This window comes from Neopelma chrysocephalum, unplaced genomic scaffold (assembly GCF_003984885.1).
Source record: "Neopelma chrysocephalum unplaced genomic scaffold, ASM398488v2 Primary Assembly neopelma1_108, whole genome shotgun sequence".
Lineage (NCBI taxonomy): Eukaryota > Metazoa > Chordata > Aves > Passeriformes > Pipridae > Neopelma > Neopelma chrysocephalum.
In genome coordinates, this window is record NW_020897773.1 from 1968913 (window position 1) to 1985949 (window position 17037).

General features: G+C 39.8%; 1 protein-coding gene across 1 annotated transcript in view; it reads left to right on the forward strand.

Moving 5' to 3' along the window:
• The window catches only part of ALK (ALK receptor tyrosine kinase), a 313264-nt gene that overhangs the window by 216716 nt on the left and 79511 nt on the right, over positions 1–17037 (forward strand). Inside the window, exon 7 of the mRNA XM_027696652.1 lies at positions 16841–16972. Within this exon, the coding sequence (XP_027552453.1) occupies positions 16841–16972 (132 nt within the window). The remainder of the gene's footprint in view (positions 1–16840; positions 16973–17037) is intronic.

The following is a 17037-nucleotide window of genomic DNA, read 5'->3' on the forward strand; positions in this document are numbered from 1 at the left end:
CTGCTCCCAAGTGAAATCAGGCAATTTCTCTCATTTGGACAAGCCTATTTGTCCTCCTTCCCTTTAGTCACAAAACATTCCTGCCTGTCTAATCTCATCACAAAACCTTTAGGGCAATTATTACTCCATTATAAGTTTATGTTGTAGCAAGTAGTCTTCATCTTAATTGTTGATTTGTAGAATGTGGGCTTCATGTAGCTCTCCTCAAATTATAATAAATGTGCTTCTACTTGCTGCTTCTGTTACTAGCAGTACTAGTCATCAGCAGTGTCTGTACTGCATTAGAATTGTCTTTCTCAAGTGTAACAGCAGTCAGAGCATTCTCTGGTTCATGTTATTTTCTGACTTTTCAAGTAAACAGTGTATTCCTTTCCTGGACAATTAGGGTAATTGCTGAAATGAAACCCAAGTGTCATGACCAGGCAGGATGCCACCAAATGGAAATCATGCAAAATTACTCCTCATACGTTGCAAGCCCACCATGATACTGTTCTGTAAAGACTACAGAGAAGTTTATTACCATTTCCATTTATTCATATTGCTGTGCCGTCTCAGAGCAGTACTCTCAGATGGGTCTGGTCTGTGCTGTGCGTTGAGTACAAGCAAAGGACAAAGAAATTACATTGTGAATTCCTTAGCATAAATACAAAGGCTAGTGGCAACAGATGAATAAAGATGACCAAAGTCCTTTGGCCGGGCCACAGTGAGTGAGCATTAGATTAGTTGACACCTGGGATGGAATTAGTTGGAAGGAAATGGAAACAGTTTTATATAGTCCTTTCGTCCATCTTAGAAGTGAAAGAGATGTGAACAGAATCAGGCCAGTTGTGGCATCCAGAATAACCAGCAGTTTGCAGGTGCATCTCTAACAACAGGAAAGAGTAGACTGGCTGTCAGCTTGAGTTTTTAGTTAATGCTAGGCATTGCCTAAGATGCAACCACGTTGGTGTAATTGAGCTCTGTCTCTGGGGACTTCTCTTTAGCAAATTGCACAAATTCCAAACGTTACTGAGGCAGAGCTTGGACATGGCAGAGCTTCACTAAGGAATCTTGCTGTACTTGTGTGGGTTTTATTAAGTGTCAAGTCTTCATATAGAGTGCATAGGTAAGGCACTAATGAAATGGCAGTTTCTTTTCCAGTTTACGGAGCCAAACAATGGACTTGTCCCTTTCTCCATATTTCTTTGTCTTAGTAGTGTATAAGAGACCTCTTTTTTAGCCCATGTACATTCCACTGATGCTGCCTGCTTTTTTTCAATATTTGAACTAAGGCCAGAAAATATTTTCACTGGATAAGAGACCAAAAAAAAAAATCTTCACCTAAACTCCAATTGCAAAGCTAATTCAGTTTGCAGTTCAGCAAAATTCTCAGTCTAGACCTCAACCGAACTGTCAGAGAATAAAATCTGTATAATAAACCAGTCATCTAATTCACAACATCATGAGATTCAATCTCCCTAGGCAAGATTTAGTTCAGACATTCAGGTGCTTTGTTGTATGAACTTAGACAAGATGGTATTCATCTTTTGTGACTTCAGCTATCTGAAAGTTAGGCATCATGTCGAAGCTAGTCTCTAGGGTCCCTCTATAGTCAACAGAGAGAAAAAGAGGCACTTCAGAGGGCAATTCATTCCACCTTTAACATCATAGCATCATCAGAGTGTCAGAAAGGGGACAATGCTTTGGTTGAGGAATTGCTGTCTGGGATTTCTAACACCACTATCCTTTTAAAGCCAGTGGGTGCTTTAATACCTGTAATCTATAAAGTCTGCCCACGAATTCCTCACTTGTGAATGAATAGTGTCAGGCAAGGAATCTTTAACGAACAGATTCTCTATTGAACATTCTCAACACTCACTGGTTACCATGCCAGATAAATCATTTTATAGTAATTATTTTGCAGGAGTTTATTCAGAGTCTGTTAGGATAAACCCTGAAAAAAGTTTGATTGTTGAGTGCAAGATTAATTGTGCTATCCAGGCATACTTTACAGTACCAGCATTACCAAAACAAGCTTCATTTGTGCAGCTTTGGCAGGGTGCTTCCAGTCAGACCTCAAAGCCTCTCTGCAGTTGGAAACTTGTATAAATTATAAACCAGAAATCAGCCCTGTGGTTTTCCCCTGTCTAGATATTTTATTAATGGGTCTAGAAAAGAAGGTATGTTTCTGAAAACCAACAAACCCAGTTCTTTCACACAGAAGAACATTCAGATACAGAATGTTTGTGAAAGGTAAAGTGGTTGTTGTTAGAAGCAGAGCTACAACCCAGAGCCTTTTAATGGAGTCCTGTAGATAATATTTGCTTCTCTGCATCCTTGCAAAAATCACTCTTATGTAAAAGCTTTGATTTTTTTTGTCGATCAACTTTCTTTATAGCCCTGAATGAAGGGTTCTTAGCCCTCAATGAAGGGTTTTTAGCCCTCAATTTTTAAACTGAATTGCATTTGGAGATTGGATCCCATGCCGCTTTCCAAAGATTGGTAATAGAAGATCCACATTAATTTTTCATTTACTTCCTTACCAGTAGGTGCAATTCTTTCTATTGCATTATCTTGTTTATTTTTATTACCCTTGTGAATGACTCTGTCACTTCTGTTTAAGCAGAAGCGGTAACTCAATCCCTTAATACAGCCTTAAACAACATTGCTTCCAAATGAGGTTAAGATCTGTATTATATTCAGCATTTGTCTTGAACCTTAATTCATCCTACTTCTGAAGGATATCTCATTACATTCAGGAGTAAGTAATTTCAAATCCAGTTCCTGGAGATCATTGAGTTCTAGACTAAATTTCAGCTGACAGAACTTCTTAAGCATGATACACTATTAAGAGTCATGTCAGGGAATTTCTGTTCCATTATGTTAGTATAATCAATGTTTCTTCTTTATCAGGAAAATTTAAACCAAAGGTTCTTTTCCAAAGAGAAAATTGTACCAAGAGTGGTGTTGTTTGAGGGTTTTTTTGTTATATGTTCATTGTGTTTTAATAATTTTAAATACTATTCTGAAAAAGAAAAAAAGTTGTAATAATTTCCTGTACATAAACCCATCCTTTTATCTCCATCTTTGATTTAAAGAGAGATCCCTCTTGCATAGTTATAAATTAAGACAGAATTTCCTCTGAGCTTGAGCACACTTGCGGTTATTTTTTCCATTCCCCTTGGTTTAGGAGCAGACTTGAGCTGAATATCTCAGAAAAAGACCAAGCTGTGTTTATGACTTTTCCCAAAGCTGCAAACATGATGGGAGTTAGCAGTCTGATGTTCCCTCTTTAAGAAAGGGAAGGGAAATACTCCCTCTTCCACAAGTTGCTTTGCATGGACTAGTGAGAACATTATCACGTATTAGAATTATCTCATGTTTTAGAATGATGGTTTTTAAAAGTGACTAGAGCACAGCCGCTGAGTTGCTCCTCTACCTTGTAGCACTGCTGTATTGTGGCTCTGCTGCTTTTAACAGGTCACAAGAGTCTGTAAGATGTTTTCATGCAGCCCAGAGAGCAGCTGTCATTTGGAAATGAGAGAGTTTCACATAAAATCCTTGAGTAGGTAAGAACTGTTGTTCTGGTGTCACCTGTCTGACTTTGCCTGAAATAAATTAGGGAGTACTTGCACATGCTGCTTCATCAGCGGATCAGGAGGGAAAGCGATCATGAACAGATGGAGGCAATAACCTCTCCTGCCAATGCAGCTGGGGAAGGATGTCTACCTGCAACCAAAGGGACTTACCTGTACCACAGCTACAAATAACTCCAGGATCTCATCACGGTCGAGTTTAACTCATTAGTGTTGACAACTGTGAGCTGAAGTGTTGTTGCTAAGGCTAGAGCCATGCACTTCCTGGGATTTGTGGAGGGGAATATCTTCACCTTGTGAATTTGTGACTCTGTAGTTGAAAGTACTTGGGGTCTGTTGACTCATGGAAAGTAATATCCATAGAAAAGCGCAGAAGAAGGACTCTGCCTTGTTTGTGGTAACTGGGCCAAATACCTAAATCTCAGGGCCCTTCTGTGGCATTCTTGCTGCAGCGTCTTCAAGCAAGAGATCTGAATTGTATTGAGGATCAACAAAACTCAGAGATGGGTGTTTCATAAAAGCACCATTTTGGAGAAATAAATCATGATTCTAAAGCATCTCTCCAGCTTCAAATATGTGTCCAGTAAAAGGAAGTTTGGGTCCAGACTGAGTGCTGTTAGGTTTCTTTTCTTATTTTCCACTACAATGAAAAGCAATTTCCACTTGAATTTAGGAAATCTCAGCAGTTATAATAGTATCAAGTAACTTTGGTCAGAAATTGAAAGTCTCAGTTCATAATCTCATCCTAAAACTGTAACAGGTACTCAGTGCTTCATCTACAGAAAATTTAATAACTTACACAGCATCAAAAATTGTTTGACACCACATATGCATTGCTGAGTGAAGGTAGTGATTTATAACATTGCATGTGAGATGTTAGTATCTAATTTACTGCATCAATCAGTGAATGCCAAATAAGTTTGCAGATTGCATGTAGATCAGTTTAATCTGTCATCTTAATTGTCAGTGAAATTTTTAATGTTGAGTTTACATTAACTGTTTTCCGTGCTGCTTCTCACTGAGAAGGCAATAGCAGCATGATACCTCTGTAGTGCTCACGTGAGACTTCAGACAGTAGGCTTCATGGCTGGTTTTCACTGCTCTCCAAATCTGAGGTTGTCTCAGCTAAACCTGCATTATGCTAATATTTGTGTGTCTTAATGCATGCCAAATGGAGAGGATGTTGTCAGTCCTGTCAATATTAGCATTGTAAAAACTTGTCTCTTTGGTACACTGAGTAGATTTCTGGGGACAGGACCAAGCTGAAATGACCCAGAGCTTCCTTAGACAGATGCTGTATTAGCATGTGGCAATGACTCGAGTGATTTTGTCACCCTCCATGCTATTTAAAGTGCAAACTTAGTAAGTGTTTTGACAAAACAAAACAAAAAAAATAATGGAAGAAACTAAGTTTTCACACCTTTTCCCTTGACTTTAGGGTTTTCTTATTGGAAATTATGTTTAAAGGTATAAAGCAAGGATGAAATATACGAACTGAAAAAAACTTTGAACAATAGCAAGTTTCCTGGAGCTAACCAATGTTTTATTTCAGGTCAAATAAAATCTTTTGAAGTACTGCTGAGCAAACATTTTCTTCTACAGGGGACATTTTCATTTTAGAAGCTCTTAAAAATGAGATTTTTTTTCTGTGAAAAAAAATTATGCTATTCTAAAAAATAGCAAGGCCATATATTCCCCACAAAGTGACACTTTTTTTTCTGTCATGGCAAAAAGAGACTTATCCAAGGTCTTTGTCAAGCAAAGATACTTATCCAAGGTCACAACATGAGTACCATTTTGGAAATCCTGACCATCACATTCCTTATTTGATAGGCAGCATTCCTGGAGGAGATTTGAAAGCAGTGCAGGGCCCCTGCACACACAAATGGAGTCTGATTTGAAGTACCTCAAGAAATAATGCTGGGCTGCTGTGTTTGGGCTGTTTTGTGCTCAGTCCTTGATTATTTAATTTTTTTTTTCATTTTGTTTACTACTGAGAAAAGGATGCCAGGCTTTTTATTGACAAGAATAACCTGGATGGCCGATAACTTGAATTTGCCACACTGCCTTTGCCTCATCACACACTGCTCAGCTGCCCCGCTGTTCTGCTGAACACCTCTCAGAAAATGCAGCGGCTGTTGCCCACAAAGACCTGTCTGATGCAGGCTCAGAGGCCTCTGGGCTTCCTGTGTGTTACCACCTGTGGGACGTTGGATCACTGATTTTATCCCCATTAGATGTTAGGGCAAGGCACTTTTATCATCTTTGTGATACCTCATTGACAGACTGTTTAAAATTATATTGCTCACTAAAAAGCAGCAGTAATGACTTATGGGATGGGAAGGAAGGGCATGATCCAAGTAAAGTTGGGAGCCTTTACTGTAACTGCTGCTGCATAGGAGTCCTACTGCTGTTTCTCAAGAAATCCTGGAAAAGGAGGCAAGGCATTTTTCCTGGTTTAAGTACAAATCCAGGGCAGCTGATTTTGTTGCTGGTATTTCACTAGACTTTCTGCATGTAGATTCCCCGTGCGCTTCGTGTTGCATTCCAGGCTTTGAGATACTGCAGTGATATAAGTAGTTGGCCAGTGACATTCTTTATGGCTGGTGAACTGCATCCACATCCCATTAAGTTAAAGCCCTGAGAGGGCTGAAAGTCAGGTATTTTAACTGTTCTCTTTGTAAAAAATATATAGTGGATATATAACACCTTTGCACTCGGTATAACTTTACTATACCACAGAGAGGACAATGGGCAGCTTACGGTGAATGGAAGTACAAATACAGAACGACCAGTGGATCACAGTAAGAAAGAGGAAGGGTTTCTGTTCCCTAAGATGGCTGTCCTCATCAAGATGGCCACTGTCCAGGAGAAGACTTGAAAAATTAGTGAAAATAATGTTAATCATTATTTGGCCTTTTAAATTGATACTTCAAGATCAAGTGTAGACACCTGTAAAGTAGCTTTTAGATCTCCCCTAGTCCATTTCATGGCCAAGAGAAAGTTCGGTGGTTCTTTTTTCATTATTCAGTGTGTTTGTGCACTTTGTGCTCTCAAGTGAGTCCTGTCCACTACAGCTTGTTAACTGTAACCCTGTCCTAAACTGATGGGGTTTTTGCCAATACCTTCTTTGAAACTGCACCATAATCCAGGAGATGTTTGGTGAAGAGTATACAGAATTTCGTTACTTCCTGTAACAGGTAAATTGGTTTATGTTTGTATTTCTATTTTCTTAGTTCCTCATAAGCCTAATAATTTTTTGATTGCAAGACAATCAGAATACTGTGCATGTATGGCTGGGTTGGTTCTGGATGTCATTTCTACATGCTCTGCCCCTCCTTCAGGACCTTCCCATAATTATTTGTGGGTACTGTACTACCCCAGTTTGCCACAAGACCAGACTAATCCCATTTAGTTTGCAGTGGGGTTTGCCTTTCATATTCTCTTTTTATTTCTTGTTTTGCCCCAAAATGCTTGTGTTTGCTAGGACTTCATGAAGAATGATCCATAAGCTCTGTGTCCTCCTAATTCTCTGTTTTGTATAATGAATTTTTGTGCAGTTGTAAAGGATTTGCCTGCCGGGAAAAGGTACATTTGCATTTTATAAATAGATTTATCAAGACTCAACAAGGTGTTATGCTTTGCTGAAACCTACCCAGCTGGGAGGAGCATTTTACATAATAACAGCAGTAGCAAATTTGTAAGAATTTAATACTGTTGCTGATGGTAGTTTAATGATTAATTAATGGCCAACTGAATCTGTTAGCTAAAAGAGGGTAAAAAGGGTTGGAAAAATATTGAAGGGGAGCTTGCACTCAACAGAAAACTTATTGACAAAGAGGATATAAAGGGATATTTTGGGTTGGCATACATTGTATGGTGCTAAATTTGAACATGAGAACTGTTAAGAAAATGACTGTCCATTCTGAGTAATTTTATAAAATATTCTGAGAGTCAATTGCACAGTCTACTCATTGAAGGGTAAAGATCATAAAGAAAACCTAGAATCAGAGAGAGGCGGGTAGGACACGTTCTATCTCCTTGATTTATCTTTACTCATAGCAACTGTTTGTTAAGATTCCTAATACTATATTAAAAATTATTTTAAAAGACATTTTAATATTATTTAACTGTTCTCCTGTGGGTGGCAACCCACAGGCATTTCAACCTCAGGGCATGCTAATTCTCTGTATTGATATTGGTCAACTCTTCCAATTCTCTCTGCACCTCAGTATACATTTGAGAAAGAGATCTTACTTGGAAAGCATTAACCAAAGTGTCTCTCAGCATGCCACAAGACAGTAGAGAGGCTGCCTAAAACCTGGATGGTCATCTTGGAATTGTAATGTTATCCCTCCTGGCATTTTTTCCCTAATATCTTCAGTAAATACCTTGGCTTACGCAGAGCTAATCGCTGTGTTATTCACTGACATAGGGAGTTTTTTTTCAGTAAGCATTTGCAATTTGTAAGTTTTCAGCATGTTCAAGGGTTAGCAGAGGTCCTTCAGCAGAGATATGGACTCTAGGAAGTAGTCCTTCTCCAGGCTTTTTTTGATGTTGAGGACCATTGACCTTCAGCAGCTTTGCTCCTGGGATAACATCATTCAAGTGTAGCAAGGCCTTGAAGCACAGCCTGATACCCAAGAGCAAAGAACTGCTACTTCTCCATCCCACTGGACTGGCTTCAGAGCACTGAGATGTAGGCAGTTCTCGGTGCATTCAGCTGGAAGAGTCACCCGTGAGTCACAGGATTCACCAACATACTGATGTTCAGCGATGTGTGGAGGTAGGGTAAAATAGCAGTTCCCTTTTGTTTCTCCAGAACTAAAAGCTGGATAACCTCCATCCACACTAAGTCCTTCCCAGTGGCAAACCTGTTATGTGTATATGTATTGCTCTCCCTCACAGCAAGTGTTCATGTGCAATTTCATTTTGCTTATTCTTTGAGATTTTGAGGTATTGTTCCTGAGTTTTCAAACAAAGTGGAGATTAGTTCCTTGATGACGACTTGTTGCACTTTCACAACTGCAGGGGTTGGCTCAGTGGAAAGGGGCGCAACAGGAAACTTTTCTTCCCCAGCCAAGCTTCTGCTACTACCTGGAACAGCTGTTGCTCTTCCACTGTGGGGCCGTAGTAAAGCATTGGCTGTGATGTGAGGATGCATCACCGCATCCTACTGAAAGGCAGCCTATATGAATGCTCAGGATTGTGGTGATTTGTGATATTCCACCCACTGCCCCCAGCAACTGATCTGTAGTAAGGCCATAAACCTCAGTATTGCTGACAGCTAAAGGAGAGAGACTGCTTTAAGCAGATATAGAAACCGAATTGCGTTTTAGAAATGAAAAATCTGATTCCTATCTAAAATGATGTTTGAATACAGTTAAGTGTCGTGCCTCGTACCATTTGTGTTCTTCAGAACAAGTCATACAAATATATCTCTCTTGTTGACTGGATTGGCAATGCTAAAAGTGCATGACAGAGGGATTGCTGAGATGCTACTATCGCAGGGTTCACAGAGTGGTTATATCTGACCTGTGTGGAATCAGCTCTTGAAGAGCCAAGCAGTCCTGTCCAGTCTCTCCTTTCTGCAGCTTATTTCTTGGATCTAGGCAACTTCAGTCCAACTGGGAGAAGTTGCAGCAGGAGTCAGTTAGTCTAGTCTGGGCAATTTAGAGTCTTATTTACGTAATTGAAATTGGTTGATGTGTACCTCAGTTGCCTCATCTTTAAAATGTTATTGATGTTTGGGATTTTCTCTTGTGGTATTTTTAAGAACCAAGAGTTGAAAAAAGTCTGCTGTGTATAGTGGCAGTGTTGGTTGTGCTTGGAACTGAGAAACTTGAACAGGTAAAAATAACAGTTACTTTAATAATTGAAAATGGATTTGAACGAAGCCTCCTAAGAAGCAAAATGTGGAAAATTACATGTACTTCCTATCTAAACAGCTCTTACAGTTTACACAAGAGGCACACATGAGGTTTGGAAGCACTATTTTCATGTCCTTTCTCCAGTAGCCTTATTTTATTTCATATTCAGTTCTGTGTCTGATGCTGAGATTGGGCTTGTGTTAAAACTACTCCTGTTGACTATAAGTAAGCTTTGAGATCTTAACCAGCTCATGATTTTGTCAAGGCCCACTGCATGTGGCAAGCAGCATTCATCTTCCAGTGAGCTGGCAGTCAGTCTGGCCCATGTTTCCCATGGGAGAGGTTGCTGGCTGATAAGAACTGGTCTCCAAGCCTATTCAAACCTGAGTGGTCTGATGGGAATAGCAGAGTTAGTAATAGAAGTTGGACCTTTTTATTTTTCCTCTGCAAGGTATGTATTTTGAAAAATTCACAAAAAATGGGGCTTTGGCCTTTTTGTTTCTAACCAGTTGCTAGCTTTTACAAATATAGTATTCACTGCTTTTAGAAGTATGAAAGCTGGGTGGGAGGTTTTTTTGTTGGTGTTTTTTTAATCTCACAAAGATGCAATGGTAGCTACAAAGATGCAACCCTGGAGAAAAAGGTATCAAACATCAAGTGCAGTTTGATATTGAAATAAGGGCAACAAAAAGCAAGCAAAATAAATGAGATTTGACATTTTAATAAAATTCCTCTATCCCATTATATTGTTCTAAGTCAGAATTTTCACATTTAGGGATGAAAACCTTAAAGATCTACTGTGTTAGATTACATTAAAAAAAGTTCCAATGACTATGAAATACACAGTATTTCAAAGATATTTGGGAATAAGTATTTTTCATCTCTTTTGGCCCTTTCCAATTTAGTAAATACCACAGAATATGTAGGTATCACTGCATGATGGAAAATCACACTTTCTTTCTAAGTTCACTGCTGCTGTTGACTTGTTTACTGTTAATTTTTGGATGTGCTGTCGGAGCTGTTTATTCATTGGTAAGCAAATCACAGGAAAAATTCCTGTTACCTAACAAAGCCAAAAATGCAGCTAGATTTTGTGCAAGATTAAGAGGGAAAACATTATCTTGTCATTTATTGCACTCAGCAGTTTTTTGCTGTCTCAGGGAGCTGTGAAGACCCTCAGCCAACTTCCCTAATTGAAAACTGAGAAAGTGTGAAATCCATCTAACTTTCTGTTTCTGCATTCTTATTTCATTATAGTTTTAAGAAAGCTAGTTTTTGCTGTAAGTTCAGGGAAGCTACATCACACCAACATTAATGTTGGCAAGTCATTCAATCAAAAGGTAGGAAAAGTAACTATACCTGGTCAAAAACACTTCTGAGATAACACAGAGGGCCTGGCTAGTCTGAATGCTGCACAGCTCTGGAGAGAGTTCATGCTACTGAAATGTGGCAGTGAGCAAGTGCTGGCTCCTCAGGTGTGCTGAGAGGCTTTCTTCTGTGTAAGCAATCATGCTGGGATTAGGCAACACAGAAGGAGCAGATGTTTTAAAATTTGTACACTAAGCAGAACATCCCTACTTTGAAGCAGCAGAGAGGAAGCCATGTTAGAACTGAGCTGGCTGAATTACTGGCATGAGTGTGTTCCAAACCAGTAGGTTCCCACTTGAGTTTCCTGCCCAACATTTTATTTTTGTTTAAATTCAAGTTTTTCAAATTGCTTGGGTTTATGACAGTATTACTCACGTATTGAAACCTCTAAAGTCAGTATTTCTAACCCAGAATTGATTTGAATCTTTTGTTCTGTGAGAACTTTGGGCATTTTTATTTTACAGTTAGATACATTTTGAAATGTTGACATTTTCTGTGAGATGAAAATTCTGTTTCTATGTAGCTCTAATGAGCAAGTTTTCCCATCTTGTAGTAGCTCTGTGGGAATGCTGTGCCCTTAGCATGCAGGGCAGGGGATGCTCCCTCAATGGGAAGTTATTTGCTACCCTCTGTCCTGCCTTCATCACATGTATGGCCCTGTTCATTTTATACTGAAAATTATTCAAACTGCACTGTGAAGGCAGAGTAAATTATTTCCTTACAGTTTTTTCATGACTTATCATAGCATCTTAGTTCCTAACAAGTGTTAATGAAATTAACATCACAGAGCTCTTGTGATGAGTTTATTCACATTTTATGTATAGGAAGTGAAATAAGAAGATTAAAGGCAATTTACGTAACTGGAAAAATGGGGAAGCTTTCAGGCATATACTAACACAGGCTGTTTTATCTGTCTGTATCAGGCAGTCTAAGGAAAAAGAGAACACTTCCTCCTACAAATGTGGCTTCACTTACATCTTTATGCAATGACAGTAACAGTAGTAATGCTGTTACAATTTAGAGTCAGAAATTATGAAGTGCTGACCAACTTTTGCTGCCTGGTGTGAGAAACCTGGAATCCAATTTTTTTATCAAAGCGTTTTTTAAGGACAAGGTGTTTTCCAAGTATCTCTCTCACTGGTCTCATTTGCAGCTGCAACTACTTGGCTTCCTTGCTGATATGAATACAGGTGTCCTGGGCTGTGTGTCTGGAAAATGAGAGCAGTGTAGCTGGCTGGGAAAGTTCTGATTCATGTGATCTGCCCTGTATCACGTTGGAGTTCAATGGCCATTTGCCATAGATGGCTTCAGTTCTCTCAAACATGAACTTGTCTTTCGCTTCTCTCGCTTTCTTACCTCCTTTATTTCATACCTTCCAACTTCTCTAATGGTGAAAGCAGGGGTATTAATGACTTGGATCAATAGAAAATTTACTTTGTCCTGGAATGTGGCTATCCCCAGCACCAAGTGAGCCATCAGCCTTCAAATGTCTGTGCTGCTATAAGGCTGGAGGATTGAAGGTGAAGAGTGAGGAAATGATGTACCAATCAGAAATGGCAAGTCATAGAAAAATCAACAATCAGAAACTCCCCAGAATTTTCACTAACCTTTTCTACTAGACAGCAGCTTTTTTTTTTCTTTTTTTCACAAAACCTTTAAGTCCCCCAAGTGCTCTTTTTTTAAATATCTCTGTCAAGTCAAAGCCCTTGAAGTCAAACCAAAGGAGGAGCAGGTGAAATTGAGAAGTTAATGACAAATACTACTGACAGATAGACATTGTCAGGGAGGTTACATAACCCCAGATTTTTAGGGGCATTTGGTGGAGGCATGTTAGACTGCAGCACTAGCCCATTAAAAAAACATTTTTCAAGAGGTGTAATTAAATAGTAGGAAAGTTTCTCCTTTTTTGAGAGGTAGCACATATGGTTAGATAAATATGGTGGACTTCCATGGTAGGTATTTCTTACTACATACATGCAATTAAAAATGGAAGTTTTGCACCTTGTGGACATACAGGGTTTTGCCTTGAGAACCACTGGAGTCAACTCAACTGTATCCAGCTGGGCTCCTCAAGGATAGACCAGAGAGAAGCTGCTTGTTGGTAAAACATGCACAAGACTTTACATTCATCCCAGGTCTTTGGAATTTTTACAGAGTGCAATAGACACAGTTTTTGAACAGCAACCAAGTACTGTCTAACTAAGCTCTCTTGTTTTAATGTGTGCTGAGTGAGAGTGCTTCACCTGACTGTGTTCATCCAAAAATCTTTTGGTAGAATTAAAAATTATGGCCTAAGAAGTTGAATGTAGCATGTGAATGTATAATTATGTTCAACTTGATTAACCCTGCATGATAATTAGCAGCGTAGCCAGTTTGCAAGATAAGAGATATTTTTGTGGATGCCTGCAAGAATTTCAGTCTTCCATCCTGCCTGGCCAAGTGTGGTGGCAGTAAGTTAAAGTTTTCCATTTTGCTGTGATCAAACATCACAATCATTCTGGCTGTGTTCCTCAGAGACAGACTCACCAACGCACTGCATTTACTCTGCTAATCAAGGGACAGGGAAAGAGAGAAGAGGCAGCCCAAGTCAGAGAAAATCTGCTGAGGACTGAAGTGCATCCCACAGTCTGAGCAGTAAGTTGCTGATCCTACATTAGGCTAATCCACATGATTTTCCTCTTTCCATCCTGATATATTGAAACTAAGTCCAAAAGCATGGGCAGTAAAGATCCCAGGCTGTCATTTGTGTCCGGGGTCTGGTACTGGATTTGAACACTGCCAGGTCTAGACTATGTTCAGAAGCAGGACCTGTGAGGTACAAAGTCAGCACTTGTTCCCCAAGGAGTTGTTTGTTTCTCCTTTCAATTTAGAGCCTGAAATGCCATTTGTTTAATGCTGCTGTTTAAATAATGATTTATAAGCCTCCAAGCCAGCCATGGTACAGTTTAATTACTGCTGTAATTTATGGATGCCACTGGCTACATAAACACTGCTGTAAATATAAAGGATGTCTCACACAAATTTTACTCTGATACTTATTTGATACCATTCGTTTTCTTTTCCTTACATATCTTCTGTGTGTGAGTTGACGCCACTTCACTCAGCAATCCAGGTCATTCTGGTTCACTTTGCCAGGAGAGCTTTGGGCTGAGAAATGAAAAGATCAAATGTCTATTTTTCTTACAAAGTATTTTAATTAAAAATTGAGTTTCCTTGAGCTTGGATGCAAACATCTGCATCAAGTGGCCCATTAAAAGGGTTATTTGTATTTGGGCTTTTTTTGGTTATCAATTTGTTTTACTAGTTAATCATCTCCTTTATCCAATTCATTTTGCCTTTGTGCACACAGTAAGCAAGCAAACAAGAGGCAGGAATAAATCATGCTCTGTCACAGAGCTCAGCCATTCCCCGGGCTACAGCTTTGCTATTTGTGTTCTCTAACCTATACAAGGAGCATGTATATATGCATCTAATGCAAATCTGAGCTAATTCAAGCCCCATCTCCACAGAGATGAGTGAGCATGCAAATCTGCTGCTTTGTTCTGGAGGAATAGCTCCTGGAATTGCTTGATTTCTAGTTGCAACTGTCATCTTTTAAATACTACTGTCAGTTGACTTCAGGAGATTTGTGCTCCTGGGCTGCAACAAAGACACCTGGGAAGACAGTAGGTTCTCTTGAATGCCTTGGTTTCATTATAATTAGTGTTAATGCAGTCATGTGCTTGGAAAACCGAGTGCCTTTAAAAAGTTATAATTAATTGAGTGAACAGAACAACTCCATTGCTTACAACAGCCACTCCTCTGAATCTCTGTGTAACTCTGCAGCTGCTGGCATAAAACATGGACATTGCTGAAAAGATTGCAGATAAACTGAGTGGGACATGAGAGCTGGTAATAAACATGGGGTTCAAAACCATCTGTGGGATAATTCAGAGAGACAAGAGTGCTTCTGAATTTGAGTAGAACTTAACAGATTTTTAGGAGCATCATGATGTTGCTAACCTCATGGAAATACTCTGGGACGTCTCTTAGCTTTTCTTTAGGTGGTGCCTCCAACAACACAGTGCTGTACAGGTTTATTGCACACCCCTAGGAGAAGGAGTCACCTACTGAGTTAGCAGAGTCACTTCTTACAGGTTTCTAGAGTCCATTTGCACACTGACCAGAGCCCACTCTGTGGGACTTGTGGCATGTGAAGAGCTTTGTACCTCACATAGGGGAGGCTCTCAGACCTGTCTCTGAGAGTGCATTTTTGTAAAAAGCTCAGCAAAACCAAAGAAGATACCATCTCATTGCCTTAAACCCTCACCAAGGAGCCCACAGAAATTGCCAGCAGCCAGCTCCAAGTTACTTGGTCTTTTTGTTCTGCAAAGCTCTCCTCTGTAGTCATGCCTTGACCCTGACTGAAATACAAGGGCATTGTGCAGTCTCTATGTGGCAAGCCAGAATTGCTCAAAGGCAGGCAAAAAAATTGAGCTGACAAAAACACAACACCCTTTTCAGGAGCTGTGGTCCTTTATTAAAAAGGTTTGGCATGTATTCCCCCCACTCCTGAATTGATTTGTGCCATAAAATAAGCTTGAAGAGAAATAGTGGTTGTTTTTGTTCATGCTTCATTAATTTCTAGTTTTGGCAGGCAATAATAAATAAAAGTATCAAGTGCACATCTAATTGAATCGCCAGTGATTCCCAACTCCCTGTAGTACCAGAGAACATGATGTAGTTTCACTGTTTAGTGAGCATGGATGAGTTAGGCAAACAATGGCTCACTTTGCCCAGAGGCTTTGGTTTAATCTTGTGCGTTTACCCATTTAAGATGAGACAGGGCAGTTGTTGCTGCAATGGGGAATTGACAGCACAGATCTCTTTGTATTTCTGGGCTTACCCTCTAGTAGTGACTGGAAACACATCTTTGCAGAGTCAGGAAGGTGTCAGGAAATTGCGTCTACACCAGATTTTTGTGGAAGGAACTCTGGCATTTCTCAAGCTTAGCCTCCTCCATGCATACTGGCTGCAGGATGTTGCTGAACTAATTCCTATCCCCTTCAGGTGTCTAATCTAGACCATGTGCCTCTTAAAAAAATTTAAATTGAAAAAAAAAAGGCCTTGTCCTAAGTATCTCATTTGACCACAAAAAAAGAACTTGGGATGAGAGAATTCCTATGGTAAGGAAGATGACACCTATTGGGCTACATGATCTCTGACTTCTCAGCTGTCAAGGGAATCAAGTGCCTCCAGAAAAAAATGGTGTTACAGGACAATTACTCAGGATCATTTCTGAATGGGTGATACTGACCTCTGATTGTAATGGTCAGTGACCTCATTTCATGAGAGATGGCTCCTTTGCACATTGCTGGCTGCCTTTTGCTGCTTAGCACAGGTAAGATGAACTGGTGATTTTTGTATCTTGGTAGATGTAGTCTGTTGTGGCTCCCTGACACACAGGGAATGCAGGAGCAGGAGTAGGAATAGAAGAGAAATAAAACTACGAGTAGAGATTGGACTGTTTTCTTTCCTGCAGAGAGAATACGACAACATGATACATCCGACAGAAAGGTAATGCATGTTGCCAGGAGAGCACGATGAAAGCTTGTGTCCTTTTCAAACCCTGTAGCCATATTATTCCTGAGATAGGCAGAGAGGATATCAGTCTTCGGGACTGTCAGTGTAGCAGTCAACAGCACACACAGTTAAAAACCTATCATGTGTTTTGTTGTTCTTGAGAAGTACCACAGAGCAGGCTGCAGGATTTCAACTCTTTAGAGGTCAGAGATGTCTTCCATGTTATAGCACCAGAAAGGCCTGGGGAACTGAAGTGCTCTGTTAGGTGGACCATTAGACACTTGACAAGATTAAAAAGTTCAAACAAAATAGTTGTCAAGCAATTATTGTATTGAGGGGATTTTACAAGGTGTTCTTCCCTTCAGTGCTATGCAGGATCCTACGACCTGTTGGTTGAGAGGAAGGCAATTTGATAATCTGAAGTAGTTGTGGGTTTATTTTTTTTCTTTGTTTGTTTTTCTCTAGGATCATCTTCTCTCTCAAAAATGGCTCTGGAGGGCTCCTTCAGCTGCTGGAATGGAACAGCGATCAGGCTGGGGCAGGCGTGTGACTTCAACAGGGACTGCACCGAGGGAGAAGATGAGGGAGATATGTGCAGTGAGTAGATCAAAACACCCAGGTTCTATCATCCTTTTTCAAAAGCATTGATTGCTTTGAATTTT